This window comes from Colletotrichum fioriniae, assembly GCF_027942845.1.
Source record: "Colletotrichum fioriniae strain IMI 355084 chromosome Unknown scaffold_5, whole genome shotgun sequence".
Lineage (NCBI taxonomy): Eukaryota > Fungi > Ascomycota > Sordariomycetes > Glomerellales > Glomerellaceae > Colletotrichum > Colletotrichum fioriniae.
In genome coordinates, this window is record NW_027076841.1 from 54331 (window position 1) to 71790 (window position 17460).

The window sequence follows — 17460 nt, forward strand, 5'->3', positions numbered from 1 at the left end:
TCAGTAGAAGGAGTCAACTCTGTTCAACTAGTAGTTATGAACTGATTTCCCGAACGTCTCTAGACACACTTCGAGCAACGTGTTGCGCGTTGGGTTTCACGCCAGTAGCGCATACATCTACATCTATCCAGCAGCACCGATGTCTGCATCAGTAATGACAGATGCCACCAAAGTCATCATCGATGGTCCAGGTCCCCGCTAAGCCTCCAACTCCAACTTCGACGCTGTGACTAGGCTGGTCTGGTTTACCCAAGAAGAAATCGCCGCTGCCCTCGGACTTTACAGTTCTACGCATGAAGCGACGGGTCCACTCTTCGATCGCCGGTTCACCTGTCTCATCGCGCGCCTGTTTCAAGAACGGGATGAGAGCAGTACCACCTGTGCCCTTCAAGTTCTTCTTGCCGTCAGCAGCCGGCAAGTTGTTACCTTGGGCGTTCGACTGACGTTGGCGCGAGGCCGTGGCTAAGTTAATACGCAAGCGCGTCGCCTCAGGACTTCTCGACCTGCTGCGAGCACGCACCTCGCGTGAAGGGAGGATGATGTAGCGGGTGACGATGGCTATGTGCTTGTCACGGAATGCACTGAGCATGGCGAGACAAGCATCATAGGCAAGGCACAAGTCGCGTTGGTGCTTGTGAGTCTCGACAAACTCGCGGATGTTGGCAACGCCAGATACATCCTTGAGGAAGCGAGCATGGGGCCCGGGCATGTACCGACGCATCTCCATGATAAAATTGTGCTTTGGAACCGGAGCCCTAGACTCGCGCTCAGACTCGGTCGAGGGATCTCGCTTTTCGCCCGTTGGGCGATGATCAATGCCAAGGATGACATCGAAGAATTGTATCAGACTGCTCTGAGCATTGCTACCGCCGCTGTACTGACGGTAGTCCTCCTTTCCAGAGCCATCGTCATAGTTGACGCCGTCGGGAAGACCGGCTTCGGCCATGTTCTTGCTCCCAGCAAGAAAGGTGCGGATGCGGTTGTAAAAGATGTTGGGATCACAACTCTCATGCATACGTTGCAAGATGATGGTCAGGTCGGTCAGCCGCTCGGCAAAGGTGCGCAAGCTCCGGGTGACGGTCGAGACATCTCCTTGGCGAGCAGCAGCCACGGCGCCCAGCATGAGGGGGATGATGGGACCGCCGCGGGCCTCGATAGCGACAGAGACGAGGTAGAACCACGACTCGTCAAGAGAGCCTGTAAAAGTGTTGAGGGTGGCTAGGTTCTCGAGGTTGTCAATGTCCTCGTCGACAAAAAGAGGCTTGAAGTTCCAGAGACACAATGCGGCGTAGGTAGCAACCGGGGGCAGCTCGAGATGATTCGAGACCTTAAGGAAGGGGACGGTGATGGAGGGCGGGAGATGATCGCAAGGCTCATCGCCACCCCAGATGTAGGCATGGGCCATGAAGGACAACAAAGAGTAGGCTCTCCGCCATTCTGCGTCGTGTTCCAGACCGATGGTGGAGAGAACAGGCAAGCGGTCGACAACCGGACGAAGGCGGCGGCTGAGAACGAGTGCCTGTAAGTTGGCGACAATGGCCTCCCACTTGTTATAGTAGGGGTCCGGCAGCCGCGTCAATGGGAGAACGTCCGGCAGGAATCCATGGGTTGCAGAGATTCCATAGTCGGAGAGCTCAGGGATCGGGGGTAGCATAGTCGAGTGTTGTCTATACCGTGGTATTGCTTCTGTTGCTGGTGAAACGAGTTTCCGAGTGTGGTCGAGCGAGTTGCTGAGAATTCGAAAGGCTATCGATACTCCAATGAATGTTTTTTGACTTTTGAGAGTTGGTTATGAATGCGGTTCAGTGAGGTATTAGACAGTGTTCAAAAAGGTCCTGACGCAAGGAGTATCCAGAATTTGCTGGAATACTCCTCAGCCGTGCGAAAGATCCTTGGAACAGCAAGCATTCAACGTAATGTGAGAGCTGAGCGGAAACACTTCCAAGTTGTTGTTAATTTCCAAAAAGCCAATGTCGACCGTGAAAAGAAACAAAAGTTGTAGGCAACTCCAGCGGAAGGGGTGTGCGTGTGCCGGTTGTTTTATTTAATAATGCGCGCAGCGGTCCCCATCGGCTAAGTGGGATTGGACAGGCGAAATGGGTTCCAGGGTCTCCCCCGAGACCATTTTTTCTTCTTTGCAGGTGAAGAAATGTGACGGCGGAGAGTACGGATGCCAGACTAGGTGACTAGGTAACTCTGCTAGGTAGTAGAATCGAGTGTTTGTGCCGCCTCCTTGGAGCGGTTAAAGCGCCCAATGCGAAACATGGACGGTACATACAATGAGTTAGCGGGGCACGTACCCCGAGCAAGTGGCACCATATGAGTGAACATGACATCCAATGATTCAATACCTTCAGAATGATTGTGGCACCACCAAGCCAATGTATCCGTGAAGTAAGGGATCCAGCGTAAGGAAGACAGCTTTCGGGATTTACCGTAACAACACGATTATACTCCGTACCAGGAGGCGTACAAAGTATGCATAGAGGCTACCAAGGTCCACGGCTATGTAGGATAGATGGCTTTTGGAGCGTTGAAAATGTCAGCAAGACCGAGAACAATCCAAGATTACAAAGCGTGTCAAAACGAATGCTAAAAGGAACTGGAGCTGGACCCGACCAACCCGAAACATGTTAGGCAAGCAGGTTGCCAGCATTGGATTAGAATGGGCCTGCTCCGTGCTCGGCCTCTCATCCAGCCAACTGCACAACATGAGACCAACTGAGATTATCAACGGCCGTGTGGGTCCGATGCCGGCCACCATCAGCCAGCGATCAGCGGGTCACGCTGCGAAGTGGAATAATAGTTTCTAGATTTGCCTCATTGCTTGTTGCCGTCATCAGCCCAACTCGCTATCTTGACGTTGATAAAAAGGTCTCTTGCACAAGCTCTGATACCTTGCGCTTTCGGTCCAAGGCACGCATGGCGCAATTTTATATTTCCAACCCCATTCCAAAGGAAGCAAACATACAGGATGACGCATGTCCCGATACAAGCATTTCTGACTGTATGGCTGTGATGTACCTAGACGATGCAAACTGATGATGATGATGACGGGCCATTGGTGTTTGAGTTTAGCCGCACTGATGGATGAATGGTGATTTCCGTCCAACCCTAACCTACCTTTGCTTGAGTCATGTTTGGAATTGAACACCAGGATGAAGAACCTATGTACGTGTTAACTCAGGTAACAGGTATAATGGAATTTGACTACATGGTGTAGGTAGGTGCGACGCGGGGAGACCTTCACGGCGGCCCCCCACCTTTTCCACCCAAGCTGAGGTGCGTCATCTGCGGCCTGCCATCCACCACCGGCGCCCAACCACCGATGTCCAACCTACCTACCTCCACTGGTTAGGAACCATTCCACCGTTGCAAGGTGTCCGCGAAATCCACCACCGGCGCCGTCCAATTTCGCTGTCCGACGTCTCTCGTTGCCGAACGCCTACCCGATCGTGCCGACTCTTACACCGGACCTTGCTGTTAGAGACCGCTGCCGCATCACAACCCTTCTCTACTCCTAGGGCCCCCCGGCATGCACCTATGAGTTGAATCCGCGTCGCACCTTCCTTCGCTCGCCGCTTGCGCATCCGTTTCCACCTCCACTCGCCTCTTGCCCGAGCTCCGTATCGGCTCCCCTCGTGCCGGAGCTCTCGCTGCGTCTCTGCGATGCCCGTGCCGCAACATATCCTGAACTGGCTCTACAGTGTTTTGACAAGCGTATGTTGTTTTCAACTCCTGGCTCTGTTGCGCTGGACTAACGCGCGGCCCTGACACAGGAATACCACGATGTGAATCGCACCTACAACGATGTAGCCCAGGCGCTCTCCCACTACCCATCTCTGTCACCGCGCACCGACGTTCACAGTACACCCCTCGATGGCGATCATAAACCCTTGCTGAATACGTGCTAATACCGTTCATAGCTTACGATAATGGCTCGTCAGCCCTACTTCTCCGCCTCTCTGGTACCATACCCGTTATATTTAGAGGCACCACATATCGCTTTCCCATATCTGTCTGGGTGCCTCATGCCTACCCACGAGAAGCTCCATTGGTCTATGTCACTCCAACAGAGTCCATGATGGTGCGCCCCGGTCAGCATGTAGATCCTCAGGGCCAAGTCTATCACCCATACCTCGTAGGCTGGGCTGCCTTCTGGGATGTATGTCTTCATTTTCATCTTTCCGGCCCTGGGCCGTGAGGGTCGTTCTCCCATTCTGACGGCTAGTGTGCTAGAAATCCACGATTCTTGACTTTCTGGCCATCTTGAGAGATATCTTTGCCAAAGAGCCACCAGTCATTGCCCGACCACAAGGCTCACATCAACCACCGCCGCCCGTGGCATCGCATCCACCGCAATCACACGCCCAAACACCTCCCCCTTTTTCGCCTCGTCCACATGAGCTGGCTGCTCGTCCGTCGAGTCGCCCGCCTACTCAAACCCTGACAGACGCATCGCGACCTCCGCCTCCGCCCCCCAAAACGACAAGCACCGAACCGTACAGAAGCCCACCACCTCCCCTAGATGCCAGACACGGTCCTCCTCTCCCACCTCTACCCCCAAGTGCCACTCGTCAAAGTATCCAAGGAGGGCCTAATCTGCAAGAATCAAGTCGTCCACAAAGCCAAGCGCATTCTCGGTACGACTCAGCACCGCCACTACCACCCGTACCGTCCTCTCATCCACCGCCGCCGCCCCTCGTCTCGTCTCCGCACCAAACTGAAGACACTGCACAGCAACTGCAATTACGTTCCGGGCACCCTTCTCAATCCGGTGCCCCTCGTCACTCCACCGTTCCCATGTCTTACCGGCAAACGTCTCAGCAATACGGAGGGCCACCTCCAGGTTGGCAACCAGCCGGGCAGTATCAGGCACCACCGCCGCCGCAGCAACTACAGCAGCATCCGCCGCCACAACAGCAGGTTGTCAAGCCGCCGCCACCACCAGATTTGCTCGATGCACCCCTCACTCTGAGCATACCTTCGCCGTCGTCAGCTCCCGCGCCACCGATTCCACCGAACCCGGAAAAGGACGCATTGCTCCACCAATTAGCGCAAACGCTTCACTCCCTTCGACAACGTAGCAGACAGCAGAATGACTCCAGCATGGCAGGCTTACAGGCGCAACGCACAGCTATGATATCTGCCTTCTCAACACTTCAGTCGGAGATGGGGACCATAAATCAAACATCGGGGTTGCTTCAGTCCAACGCTAATATTCTGATCGACGCGCTGCGGAAAGCCGATTCTGTTATCGAGGGATCAAAACGCCAAACGGCGCCTGATATCGACGAGCTTCTGGTAGCTCCCACAGTCGTAGCTAACCAGTTATACGCTTTGGTGGCCGAAGAGAAAGCCATCGGGGATACAATTTTTGTTTTAGGCCGCGCCGTGGAACGCGGAAGGGTATCACCAGCTGTGTTTGCTAAGACGACACGATCCCTCGCTAGGGAGTGGTATCTGAAGAAAGCTTTAGTTCGCAAAATAGGAAAGGGGATGGGGCTGACAGCTTAGTCGAGCAGAGACGTAACGCTCCAATATCATGAGATTTCAGTACGTTGAGTACTTTGGCAGCGCACGACTTCATTGAGACTATTCTCTTTGTGCCCGGTGATCCCTTTGCTGGCCATTTCCCAGTACTATACCCCATAGCTTTGCAGCCTTCATCTCACAGGTCTCTCCCGCCGGTACAATACAAACGATATTCTGCTCCATGTTAAGGCATCACCGAAGAACACTGCTAGCTAGCCCGTCCGGCATTGAATCAGTTACTGCTACTGATATTCGTCCCACTTTGCCGAGTGGCAGCTTTGCGCGTTTTACCCAGCTGCACAGTAGGTAATGGCCGAGGATGGTGCATTCTACATTTGGCACCGGCCGCCACGATTCCTCTGTCTCGTGGTGTGCGCCATCGACCCCAACTAATTCCATGAGCATCTCCTGACAGAGCTTCCCACGTGGTCTTCCAAGGTGCGTGAGAGGATGATGACACAAGTTGCCACCAATTAGAAGCAGCGACTGGACCAGTGGTACTTAGAGGCAGGGCTCCCTTTTCTTCCGCTGAACAGCCGTCAAGACTAGCACCAGTGCTCAGACACTCCCGGGGAATGGCCGACGTGCTCTTTCGGAGGGGGCTGTCTCTCGTTGACGCAGACGCACACGCAGCCAGGCTTCGAGTGCTGGGCTCCTCTGGCGAGCATTTGGCTAGATGTTTGTCATCTGATCGAGCAGCAGTCAGGTAGGAGCCTTGCCAGGTAGGGGGCTCTGGTGACTTGGCCACTTTCTGCTTTGTGTGGTCATTTCCATCTCTCTTGCCTTCCTCTAGCCTGCCTTTCTCCCATGATGCGGATATCTTCCGCCATACTTCGCGACCCCGCTTGAATCCGAGGCTTTCGAATCGAGTCTCGGGATGAATTTTCGGGCTGTCTGCCTCGCGCTCTGGTCCCGCAGTTTTCGATCTTGGCGCCAATATCATTTTGTTGGTTGAGGGCCTCATCTCCTCATCGATCCGGCAAATGGCTTCTAAAGTATTGATTCGATCCTTCAAAGAAGAGGATGTCGATTCTTTAGATACGTGAGCGCCCGCCATTGATTGGGGAGAACGGCTTATAGCACCATCCGTGGATACTTCATATTGCACCTGTTGTTCGTGGCCAGATCGCAAGGCCGTCCGTGAGTTGCCGTGAGCAGACGACCTTTTTGTTGGCCCAGTATGACTGCGCCTCAGTCGCGAGCCGCTTTTTGGGCCAGTATCGTTGGCGCTTTTGTCGAACAGCCTTCTGAGACTCGCCACTTTGCTTTGCGCTGTCACGGTAGCAGCATTGCCGGATGACTCCGGTAGCATTATTATGGAAGTTGCGTGTCCTGAGTTTGGCTTCTCTTGGGATTCAAAAGTTTCTGATTGCGGAACCGACAACCTCGTACTATTCCTGCTTACGGACTGGGTGGTCTCAAGAGCTACCTGATCCATTGGTCGGTCTGGTGCTTTGGTAGCTACTTGCTCCGAGTCCGAGGTCGAAGCGTCTCGTGAATGGAGGGCATCCATGGCTCGGGGCCAAAGCCCGAAGAGCTTCCCTCTATCTCTCTGTCCTTTGGAGGCAGTGGTATACTCCCTTTGCGTTTTCTCGCGAGTCGGACGAGTTCTTTGGCCAGCACTGTATCCAAGGCTCTTCGAAATGCTCCGGGTCCAACCTCCTTCCACTGCCGCTTTTGGTTGTTCATCGGCATTGACAGGCCTTGGGTCCAAAGGTGGCTCTGCTCTAGCTCGAGAGCTATCTTGAGGAGTCTCGATATCGCTCAATCTCGTTTTCCAGGTCTTGGTCCGGGGAAGTGTATAAGTTGGTGTCGGTGTTTGGGGCATGACACCGTTTTTGCCAGGAATTGGCAGTGGGAGGCTTTTCCTGACGCCGTCTATGCACGTTGTCAGCATCCCGGGTAGACCAGCATTACCTTGGGTGTCAAACTTACCAATAGGAGCTTCGAACATTTGTCGTCTTTCAGCTACAAGACTTCTCTGTCTTCCATCGGCTGATCCTCCAGGTTTGTCAGGCCGCCTCTCTCCAGTAAATGGATCAAAAAAGTAGGCGGTTTGTACTACAGCCGGTTGTATTCCAGTCTGTGAAGTACTCTGTGGCTCGCATGACGAACTCCGACGAGGTGAGATCTCGCTCGGGCTTGGGGTTGACTGTAACTCCCCCACTTCTTCAGAACCCAGTCCAGGAGGTGATTCCTTTGCAAGACCAGATTTTATACAGACACCTAACTCCTTATGGACGACGCTATTCCTGGCTGGCAAACGAGACACTTCTACACTCAATGCTCCATGACTGGTTGTAGCTTGTTTCTCGAGATCCGTCATGACATCAAGTATCTCGAACTTTGATACGATAGCAGCCAAGGGCGGGTTCTTCAGCTGTATTTGATGAATGGGCAATTTGTCGGTGGCTCGTTTAGTCGTGGTGGCTTCATCGGTAGGTGTTGCACTCTTGATGAAGCCTGTACCTGGTTGTTGTTGTGAAACACCGGATACTTCTCCTATCTCTTTGCTCTTTGGAGAGAGTCGAAGAGGTGCGGGCTTCATGTCTTCTCGTACAAAATCCTTTGGCGGCGAGCATCTTGTCTTTGTGGGTGATATCGGCAGGTGGCTCTCCATAGGAGCGCGCTTTTGAAGAGAGTGCTGGCAGATTGTGTGGCAGGAACAGGAATGCAACAAGATTCTTACCGCTTGAGAACCAACAAGTTGTGTATTGCTGTAAGAAGCGGGTCGTGATGAAATTGTATGTTGGAGTGACGGTATTCGGTCGCTAGGTGCGTCATTCGTCGCTGTACTTGCCATGATTGAGCAGAGGCTCTCCAGCCATGTGCATTGGCAGACTCCTTCTTACTCATACATGATTATCAGGTCTGATATGAGGCAGGAGAACCTTGAAATGTCCTACCTCACAGCCTCTATTCCGTCCTTGATTGATGGAGCCGCGCCTTCCGTCCACCTTGGTTAGTGCGGATCAGATCGGAAGGTACCTCGATACCCTAGATGAATTTGACGACTTCTTACGAGACATGATCTTGGTGGCTAGGCGTGGTTCTTCTAGGGAATGAGAGAAATTGTTTTGTTATCTGAAGGTACCTACTCGAAATTTCTCCTTGGTCCTCGAGGTATCATTCATGTATGACGCAGATAGAAACAAGTAAGTCTACGCTTAACACAAACCCAGGTCAAAGTTTTATCGTGCCGTATAAGTAATTTAAGAAGTCGAAGACACTCTGTAAGCTTTTACTTGCGTCTTTCGGAGCCAAGGTGGCGTAGCACAGGAACAGGCCTATTACCTGGCTGGACATTACCTCATCCTCTGTGTTGATCAACTGTTGATATGATTGCAATACCACACGTGAACGAGGCAACTGTGAGTCGAGGGTTTAGCGGAACCCGACCGTGGGTGCCCTGGTGAGGCAAGCCCACGTATTCCAAAACACGTTCATTTGCGTCTTTTCTCGCTATGGCAGACACCACGTGAACTCAACTGTTGGCTGATACGCACTCCTCATAAATTCTCACCCTTCGCTTTTTTCTTCCGCGCCCCTCCTCAGGATCGTCACAGTCGATTCGCTGCAAATCGATGTCGATCAAGTCAATGCTACCAGTCTGATCGTGTTTGCGGGGACGGCTGGACTCTATGTGCGATATAACGGCACCGCCCCCCACTCCAGCATGTGTGAGGTCGTGTTCCGGTGGTCAGAGGTGTCTTGTAAGGTGTAACTGAAGTTGTCACACAGAGACCCGGCTGCGATTCTCTTTGCGAGGGATTAACCGAGGCGCGAGAAGCTGTTAGGGTTCCTAGGGGCAGAAAGATGACGACCAACGTAAAAGTCAGCGCGCCCAACTCGAGGCTTTACCTGGAGCCCCGATTCGAGGAAGTGAGATAACTACACGGGGACCGAATCAAATCAACATAAGTCCGAGGGTAAATTAGTGCGCGAGTCCATACGCCGGGTATGATCATCAGGGTCCCGTTCGTGATGATTAATACTTCCATCGCATTTAGCCATCGCCTCGTTGGGTGAACGCCTCGGTTCTCAACCAGATGCATGAGAAGCCTGACGTTGAGTAGTACGCGTTAGTACGCAACACAAATTGCTCCGACAACGCTGCTACCTTGAGCTACCCATACGGGATGTGCGGGCGATATCAGCAAAATAGCATTGATCTGGATGATGTAGAGACCAAGACGTAGGCCTACAGTAGATTCTGACACGAAGCAAGACAGTAAAACAACAAACCCTTCCCAGAGCCTCGCCTCGGCAATAACTTAACAAGAGCTCATGCCTGGATTTCAAGTGATACCTAGACAAGTAGGTGTAAGGTTGTCGAGGTCGCTTCCGTCTGATGCTCAAATGGGAGTCAGATGCAGTGACGCTGGAGGAGTCTGAATCAAAGCGCGTATTGAAATTGGTTCAGTTGGGCGAAGAGAAGAAAAGTACTAGCAGCGCCATGCGGACTGTATTGACGGTGAGGGCAGTGATGTGAACTCGGAGGGAAGCCTTAATGAGTCTCATAGAGGGTGTCATGACATCGACGATCAGCAGCGAGATGAAGCTTGCACCGGTTTGGGAGCTATGTTTGGCGCATGTGCCAATGTCTTGCTTGTAAAGATCGTCGATTATCATCGGACTCGAGGCCAAACTCCCGTCCCCGGCCGTACCAACAGATGTCTTCAGCACGAGAATTTGGTCGAAGAGATTGAAATCAGGTATGCTTGCAGTGCCACTAAGAAAAATTAGTTGTCAGCTCTTTCGGAACTGACGGCAACGTTACTCACAAGTGAAACAGGACTCTCTGGCGCGTTGCTCTCATCCTTACAATGAGAATCAGTTTCTTTGTGAATTCGAGTGTTTCTTGACATTGCTACATGTGATTCGCAGCCTCTGATCTCACGTGGGTTACGTGGGTATGCCGAGATAGATGATACAAATAATTCTACAAGAAGACCTTAGTTGTCAAACATTGAGAGCGGAAGGTAAAAGCTGCAAGCAAAGGAATCACAAACAAGGCGTATGGCAGCGAGAAGTGGAGCACACTGTTCACAAGTCAGATAGTCGCAAATGGCGGCAAATGATCCCTCTCGGAAAATCGGGGAAAATGCACTGCCAGGGTATTGTACAGAGGAAGAAAACATGAAAGTCAAAGTCTATTGTTATTGCGAGTGATACCATACACATTGCTCGGTCGTATGTCACATTTGACAAGGCCCGCGATGGCAAGGTTAGAAAATAGTTCGGGCAATGGTACAACAACTCGAAGTTACAAGTGAAGCCTGTGAGAGCCCACCCCAGCCTGGCTCACTTGTTCCGTCCATTCAAACTCTGGAGGCCCGTGTCCTGGCTGGCCAGACAAGCTAACGGGACCGAAAGAAATGGCCGACCCGGTCTGTTGTTCACTGTTCGGGTTGGAGGGGTTGCCCATATGATCGATAGAGCGACGGACCATGCTCCCATCCGACCCTTGTTCAAACCAGAAACGAGCGCGTACGTGTTGACAGCATCTTGCTTGTTGGCCAGACGTCTGGCCAAAGCAGTCGTGGTATCCTCAAAGCAAGTCTATGTCAGATTTAGTCTGCCTGCCATCATCGTTTCTTGGTGGGGGCTGAAACCAGGAGATCAACCTGACATTGTAAGCCTCTGCTGACGCAACGGGTGAGTGCCCCCCACCCTGTGGCGGCTCAGTAGCCTGGCACTCCTACTCCTGCCTCTGGCCAAGCACGTAGATTGGCTTAGACACACTTTGTCAGTTACAGCAAATGGGTGGCTGAAAGTACGAAAAACTACAATGAATCCTCCTAGTGACTTGGCTTGAAGAGCCACGAGGTCCATGCAGTCACGTAGTCCATTTAAGCGTTTGCCGTTCACCAAGGTCTATACTTTGGCTAGTCGAGTGGGATGGTGCGATGTTGACGGATGAGGCGCAAGGGGAAGGCGAGAATATTCAAGCTCAAGCCTCACCGTCAGGCCCGTGAGGCAAAGGAGTGGCCCGGAGGTTGCAAGGCAGGTGGTAGAGTTGGCAAACGCCTACTGCACTTGACGTCTGCCTCCGGCCCGTGAGGCCCACTTACACCTCCGACCCGGCCGCTGGTCCCGATTCCCCACTTCCGGTGCGGAGATACAGCTTCTGCACCCCGGCGCAACGGGTCTCTACCCAATCGTCGGGTTGTCGGGCAGTAAGTATAATGAGATCAGAGACTTCGTTCACCAGGTCGGTAATGCACGATCGTTATTTTGGCACATTACTGTCTCAGGAATTCCCAACTTGGTCGGGTGGTCGGTCCTCGTCAGGATTTCGCGCCATGAATTAGGAAATGATAAATCCGAAAACATTCCTCAGCCGTCAATTATTCCGGGAACAGGTGACAGCCTGCCAGGCGGAGCGGGTCAACCTGTTCTAAACTGAGACAAGGAGACAACGTATTGAGGCCCGTAGGACCAATCTCCCAAGGCGAGGATTGTGAGAGCCTAGCCCTCTTAATGTCTCTCGTTGGCGGTTTAGCGCCTTCCCAGCTTGGCACTCGGCCGTCCAACATCCCTTGCTTCCCAGTCCTCCATGAGCCTACACTACACAAATCCACCTTGTCGATAACCGCATTTCGTCCTCGCTCCGTTTGGGTCTTGAAAAGCCGATTCTAAGACCAATCCGGTTGCTCACGACGCAGTGGCTTACACACACAATCCGCCTTCCGCCCGAAAGCTCGCCAGACGGCGGATGCTTGCATAAGTAGCTAGTGAGGGGCATTTTCTGACGAGATGGACCCTGTCATGATCAGATTCCACGTGTCTAAGACAGTTCATCCCAAAGCTTCGAGCTTGTTTCCTTGGTGTCTCCTCTCGGGATTTTCCCACTCACCACGACTAAAGCAGCGACTTTGTCAGTGTAGGATCTCGACCTGCGTCAGATTCGCGACGCCTTGTCTTTGGAAATCTTGACTCTTGGCTCAATCAGCTCAATGGGTGAATCAGAGACAACTGCGGTAATGTCTGACACGGAGGCTAAGCTCGAGCGGAACGATTGAGCGGAATACCCTTCTTTTCTGGACCACAACCTTCACGGGTAAGCGTTACTTGCGATCACCTCTCCATTTTAACTAAAGCGCGGAGCCATCTCCGACCAACGCCGCCGAAGAGCTGAGCAGAGCTTCCCCAATTGTCGACGCCATTATAGCTCTTTGGCGAAGTTAAGCACGCATTCAGGTTAGGCTCAGCCAACTCGTCATGCCCCTCCACTGACGGGTCCCCTCCTTGTTTCCACGGTAGCTCAAGTTCTAGATAATGGCTTGTCTGTGTCTATTGTCACGGCCGCATTGATGGGAAGCCTCCTGCGCCTCCCGGTCTGGGTCCTTGACCAGACCCTGTGATGTGGGTGGGGGTTTGGCAGTGGGCAATGAAGATGAATGATAAAAGATCACCGTGGCCTGCTTCAACTTGCCCTCTTCTCATAGACTCGCCGCCATTGCTTCTCCTCACGTACGCCTGCGTGCCTGGCCTTTCAGCTCTTCCCTTGAAGCTATTAGCTTTCGGTCTATTTCCAAGCCCCCACTCCAACTTTTGCTGGGTGAACTTTGATCTTTGACCAAAATTCCGCGACACAGTTAGCCGACTTTAACAAATCCTGGGTAGCCTGTGTCGCTCCCTCTTTTAATTCAACTTGACGTCTCCTTCCTTTTCCACGGCGGCTCCTCGTTTTCGGCCACACTCTTACCGTTGCCCATTATGAAAGTAAGCAAGCAACTTCTCGTTGGGCTCTGGGCAAGCGGCAAAGCGGCTGCTTTCTTCATAATGCCTTGCTCAAAGCCGGTAGTTGTCGAGCGCGCCGATCCCATTGTCAACCCGGGAGCTCTTTCAGGGCATGTTCATACCATCATGGGTGGAAACGGCTTCGACTTCAGTATGACTTATGAGCAGGCTCGCGCTGCCACTTGCTCAACGTGCAAGGTGACTGCCGATCTAAGCAACTACTGGACTCCAACCCTCTACTATCAAGGCCAGGACGGCAAATTCACTAGTGTTTCCCAGTCCGGAGGCATGCTTGCCTACTATTTGTGAGCAATGATACAGGATGATGAAAGAAGCTAGAGGACTGACCAATATTCTAGGTTCCGCCAGGACGCCAAGGATCCGGAATACAGCAAAGGGCTCATCGCGTATCCCAAGGGCTTTCGGATGCTAGCAGGTGATCCGAAGCTTCGAAGCTACAACAACACCCTAGAGCAGCGGGCCATCTCCTACGTGTGCCTGGGCAACAGCGGCCCTGCAACGAGCGAGCTTCCCAATCGTAACTGTCCGAATGGCCTCCGTCTTCAGATAATCTTCCCTGCATGCTGGGACGGTGTCAATCTCGATTCACCTGACCACAAAAGCCATATGGCGTACCCGGATCGCCTTGACAACGGGAAATGTCCTACAACTCACCCCAAGAGATTCGTTACGTGAGATAACCCCAGAGATATCATGATTATAAGGTGCTGATGTGTATGCTAGTCTGTTCTACGAAGTGATCTTCAGCGTTAATGACTTCAAGGACAAGTGGTACGGAGATAAGCAACCGTTTGTATTGTCTAATGGGTCAGTGCCTCACCTTCACTTTTATGAACAGGAAATTTGCTTACATTATCTAGTGACCCGACTGGATATGGCTTGCACGGCGACTTCGTTAATGGGTGGGACGTCAACGTACTCCAAGCGGCTATCACGCAATGCACCGACAATGGTGGCAGCATCGAGAAGTGCCCAGTTTTCCAGTTTTTTGACGACGAGACCCGAAGGAATTGCCAAGTCCCCATCAAGGTTGACGAGCAAGTCCAGGGCCAGTTCGACAAGTTGCCAGGTTGCAACAGCATTCAACGAGGCCCAGGCAACGCTGTGGCAGAATCAGGCTGCGGTGCAACGACCCAGATCTCGGCACCCAAATGGGGTTACAAGGACGTGACGAGTACTCTCAAGTACAAATATTTGGGTTGTGGCCGTGATCCGGCTGGACAGACTAGGACTCTCCAGGGCGCCAAGACGTCCGGTGACAGTATGACGGTTGATACGTGCATCAAGTACTGTGACGGAAAGGGCTTTCAGTATGCCGGCCTTGAATATGCGAAAGAATGCTGGTGCGGTAACTCGGTAGCTGATGATCGGAAGCCCAAAAAAGGGCTCTGGGGAGCTTGCGATATGCCCTGTGGGGGTAGCAAGACGGAGATGTGCGGCGGCTGGGCTGCGATGTCTCTCTATCAGAAGTGCAACGGGACTTGCACAAACGCGGAGCTGATGTGATGAGAGGTAATCGGTAGAGCCGAGGAAGTTTTACTGCGTAGAACCTTTTTAGTTAATACGGCTGCGTGCCGCCCAATTGAGTTCCATAATAGCACTGTCTGTTCAAATTGCTAGTGTCCTAGTAGATAGTGGGCGAACTAGGCACACTCTTGCGACGGTGCTGGAGCAACCGCCGTACCTGCTCCCTGTTGGTTGAATATATTCACGGCACAAGTGGATCCAAAACAATAATCATTGCGTGAGAGTGAGATTTATTAAAGCCAGCCAATGCAGGCCGGGGCTTCGAGGTCAACACCAGACCTCAAATGCCAATTCCCGTAGCCTCGAGGCTACCTTTCTTCGAGTATTGTACAGCCAGCTTCTATTGCGGCAAAAAGGACGTAATTATACATGAGCCGTCATTCGATTGTAGAAAGATCTTTATTGACTGCGAAATCGAAGCGTTAGCGACCTTGGATTGTAGCTCAAGGTGATAGGCAACTTACGGAGGAAGAAGGAACTCGCCCCAGGAGCTGGAGAGGAAAGTCACAGCTGCCTACAATGGACGTCAGCAGAGCTCAATCTATAGGTGGTCTGGAAGTGCATGGTGACTTACGCCGAAGATGGCGACGCTGCGAACGATGGGTGCATTCTCAGAGGAAGTCAACGCATCGTATGTTGATCTGAAGTAACCCTTGGGCTGACGAGAGCGCTGGCTGTCTCTCTGGACGACGATTCTCTTGGCAGGCATGACGACGAGTGGGATTTGAAGACGCAAAGAATGAAGGATTGGCGAGTTGAGCTTGGAGTCGTAGTGCACGGCGATGTGATTGCAGCAAGGGGCGGGATGCGAGATTGTAAACGCGATCGGTCGGCTTGACTTCGCGCGGAAAGCGTACAGGGCCGAATTTTTTTGACTGGACGTCACCCATGCGCAAGCCACATATGGCAAGGCACCTGAGCCTCATTGTGGCTGATAACAATAGCTCTCATCGGAGATAAGATAACAAAACAAAAGTAAGGTACCTTACCTAAGGTACCTTGAGGCATTCTTCCAGGTCACCTACCTACCTAACCTTATGTACGGAGTAATAGGTGCAAAAAGTAGTGAGATGGCCCCTCTCAAGATAAGTCCCTCCATACCTATCTGTACCTACCTATCTCCACTACCCTCTTACTCAGGTATTTCTACGTAAAGACGTCGCAATTGTCTTGCCAATCTGCACAACAATACATCACTGCGCCGCGTCGCTAGAATATTGAAGGGGCAGGACTCTGTATAAGACTGAGGACGTTTTCCCGTGGACAATGCGCAAAGCAGCATCGGCTCTGGAGTAACCGGCAACAATACTTAGATCCAATGCCTGACACTCCCCAGCCTGCGGGTCCTGGCGGCTTCTTTCCGTTACAATCTCTCCCTTCACCTGCTCCTAGCAGTGGCTCGGCGCGCTCAAGTGCGGCTTTGCCGCATCCCCGCGCCAGATCGCTCCGACCCGGTTCCAACAAAGAAGAGACGGTACGCCGGTACGTTGAGGAACGTCTCGCCATCGTCAATCGTCGTTATGTCAAGAAGCATGGCAATGCCGAGCCCGGCGACGAGGTCATAGGCTACAAGAGCTTCACGGAGCTTTGCAAGGACCTACATAACGTCATCGACGTCCTATGGCTGTCTGGAACACGTGAGAAACTCGCCTACCTCCCTCAACTATCGGCGTTGCTTCGAGTCAAACGCCGGTACTATTGCTTACTCTGTCTTGTAGCAAGCATACAGATTCCCTTCCTCTTAAACATTGCCAGCGACTTCACGCAGTGGATTGACGCCTTTAATCCCGCCCCGAAAGCTACCTTCTCCATCTTGAAAAAACTGGATCATTGCTTCGCAAGCCTTTTGATCGGACGCGACATCGAGACTAAAGATACTTTGCCCGGCTTTGAGAACGGCATGAGAGCTGGTATGTCTACGACAGACATGGTGCGATGTCGTAGCTCGGTGGAGCAGACACGACTGGTCATTGTGGAGGTCCTTAGCAAGGAGCGCGACGGAGACGACGATACAGAAAACGACGAGACAGACGAAGATTCCATGAATAGCGACGCTGAACTCGAAGACGCGGTGGACGCGACGTGGGACGAAGACGAGGACACACTTTACATGGACGCAGCACGAGTCTATGAGCACACCATTGTGCGGTTAGGTGAGAAGCTGGGAGATGTATTTGGACCTGCGGTTCCAGGTGCGAGCGGTGATACCGTCTGCCCTGCCGGTTGAATACGACCTACATGGCCCATCAAGTCCTTATGCGGATCTCGGCTTACAAGTCTATTCAGCTACGGCGAGCAGGCCGCAGTGCGAACCTAGACACCTACTACCCAGAAACCGCACATGGCGTGCTGCCTGACATTGGCCAGAGAGAGCCAGGAATCTAGCTCGCTACTTCACGAAACAGTTTATGGAGTTGGTCTAACTAGGGTCTGGTAATGCGACTCACAAGCAAGATATCATAATCGCGTTGAAGCAACAGCAAACATGAACTGCCAGTTGTTCAAGCACATGGCAGCATTGCAGAATACCCAGTACTATGATTGATGTTTTGTTGGTTTACTACGGCATGAGTTGGCTGCACCGTAACGAAATGTCTCGTTTTGGCTTCGGAAGAGAAGAGAGGACGACAA

General features: G+C 52.4%; 4 protein-coding genes across 4 annotated transcripts; 2 read left to right on the forward strand and 2 right to left on the reverse strand.

The window, feature by feature from the left end:
• Positions 1-148: 148 nt before the first annotated feature.
• On the reverse strand, positions 149-1654 carry BNA2 (tryptophan 2,3- dioxygenase; the record flags this gene model as incomplete). Its single annotated transcript, XM_053199341.1, has 1 exon — positions 149-1654. The coding sequence occupies one exon, from the start codon at positions 1652-1654 to the stop codon at positions 149-151; it is 1506 nt and encodes a 501-aa protein (XP_053043220.1).
• An 11753-nt stretch (positions 1655-13407) lies between these two features.
• On the forward strand, positions 13408-14808 carry N0V96_004775 (uncharacterized protein; the record flags this gene model as incomplete). Its single annotated transcript, XM_065757214.1, has 4 exons — positions 13408-13586; positions 13641-13973; positions 14026-14109; positions 14163-14808. 4 exons carry the CDS (start codon positions 13408-13410, stop codon positions 14806-14808), a joined length of 1242 nt encoding a protein of 413 aa, XP_065613983.1.
• A 481-nt stretch (positions 14809-15289) lies between these two features.
• On the reverse strand, positions 15290-15538 carry N0V96_004776 (uncharacterized protein; the record flags this gene model as incomplete). Its single annotated transcript, XM_053199339.1, has 2 exons — positions 15290-15343; positions 15404-15538. The coding sequence occupies 2 exons, from the start codon at positions 15536-15538 to the stop codon at positions 15290-15292; spliced, it is 189 nt and encodes a 62-aa protein (XP_053043218.1).
• A 609-nt stretch (positions 15539-16147) lies between these two features.
• N0V96_004777 (uncharacterized protein) lies at positions 16148-17056 on the forward strand (the record flags this gene model as incomplete). The annotated part of the gene is made up of 1 exon (XM_053199338.2): positions 16148-17056. One exon carries the CDS (start codon positions 16148-16150, stop codon positions 17054-17056), a length of 909 nt encoding a protein of 302 aa, XP_053043217.1.
• Positions 17057-17460: the final 404 nt, after the last annotated feature.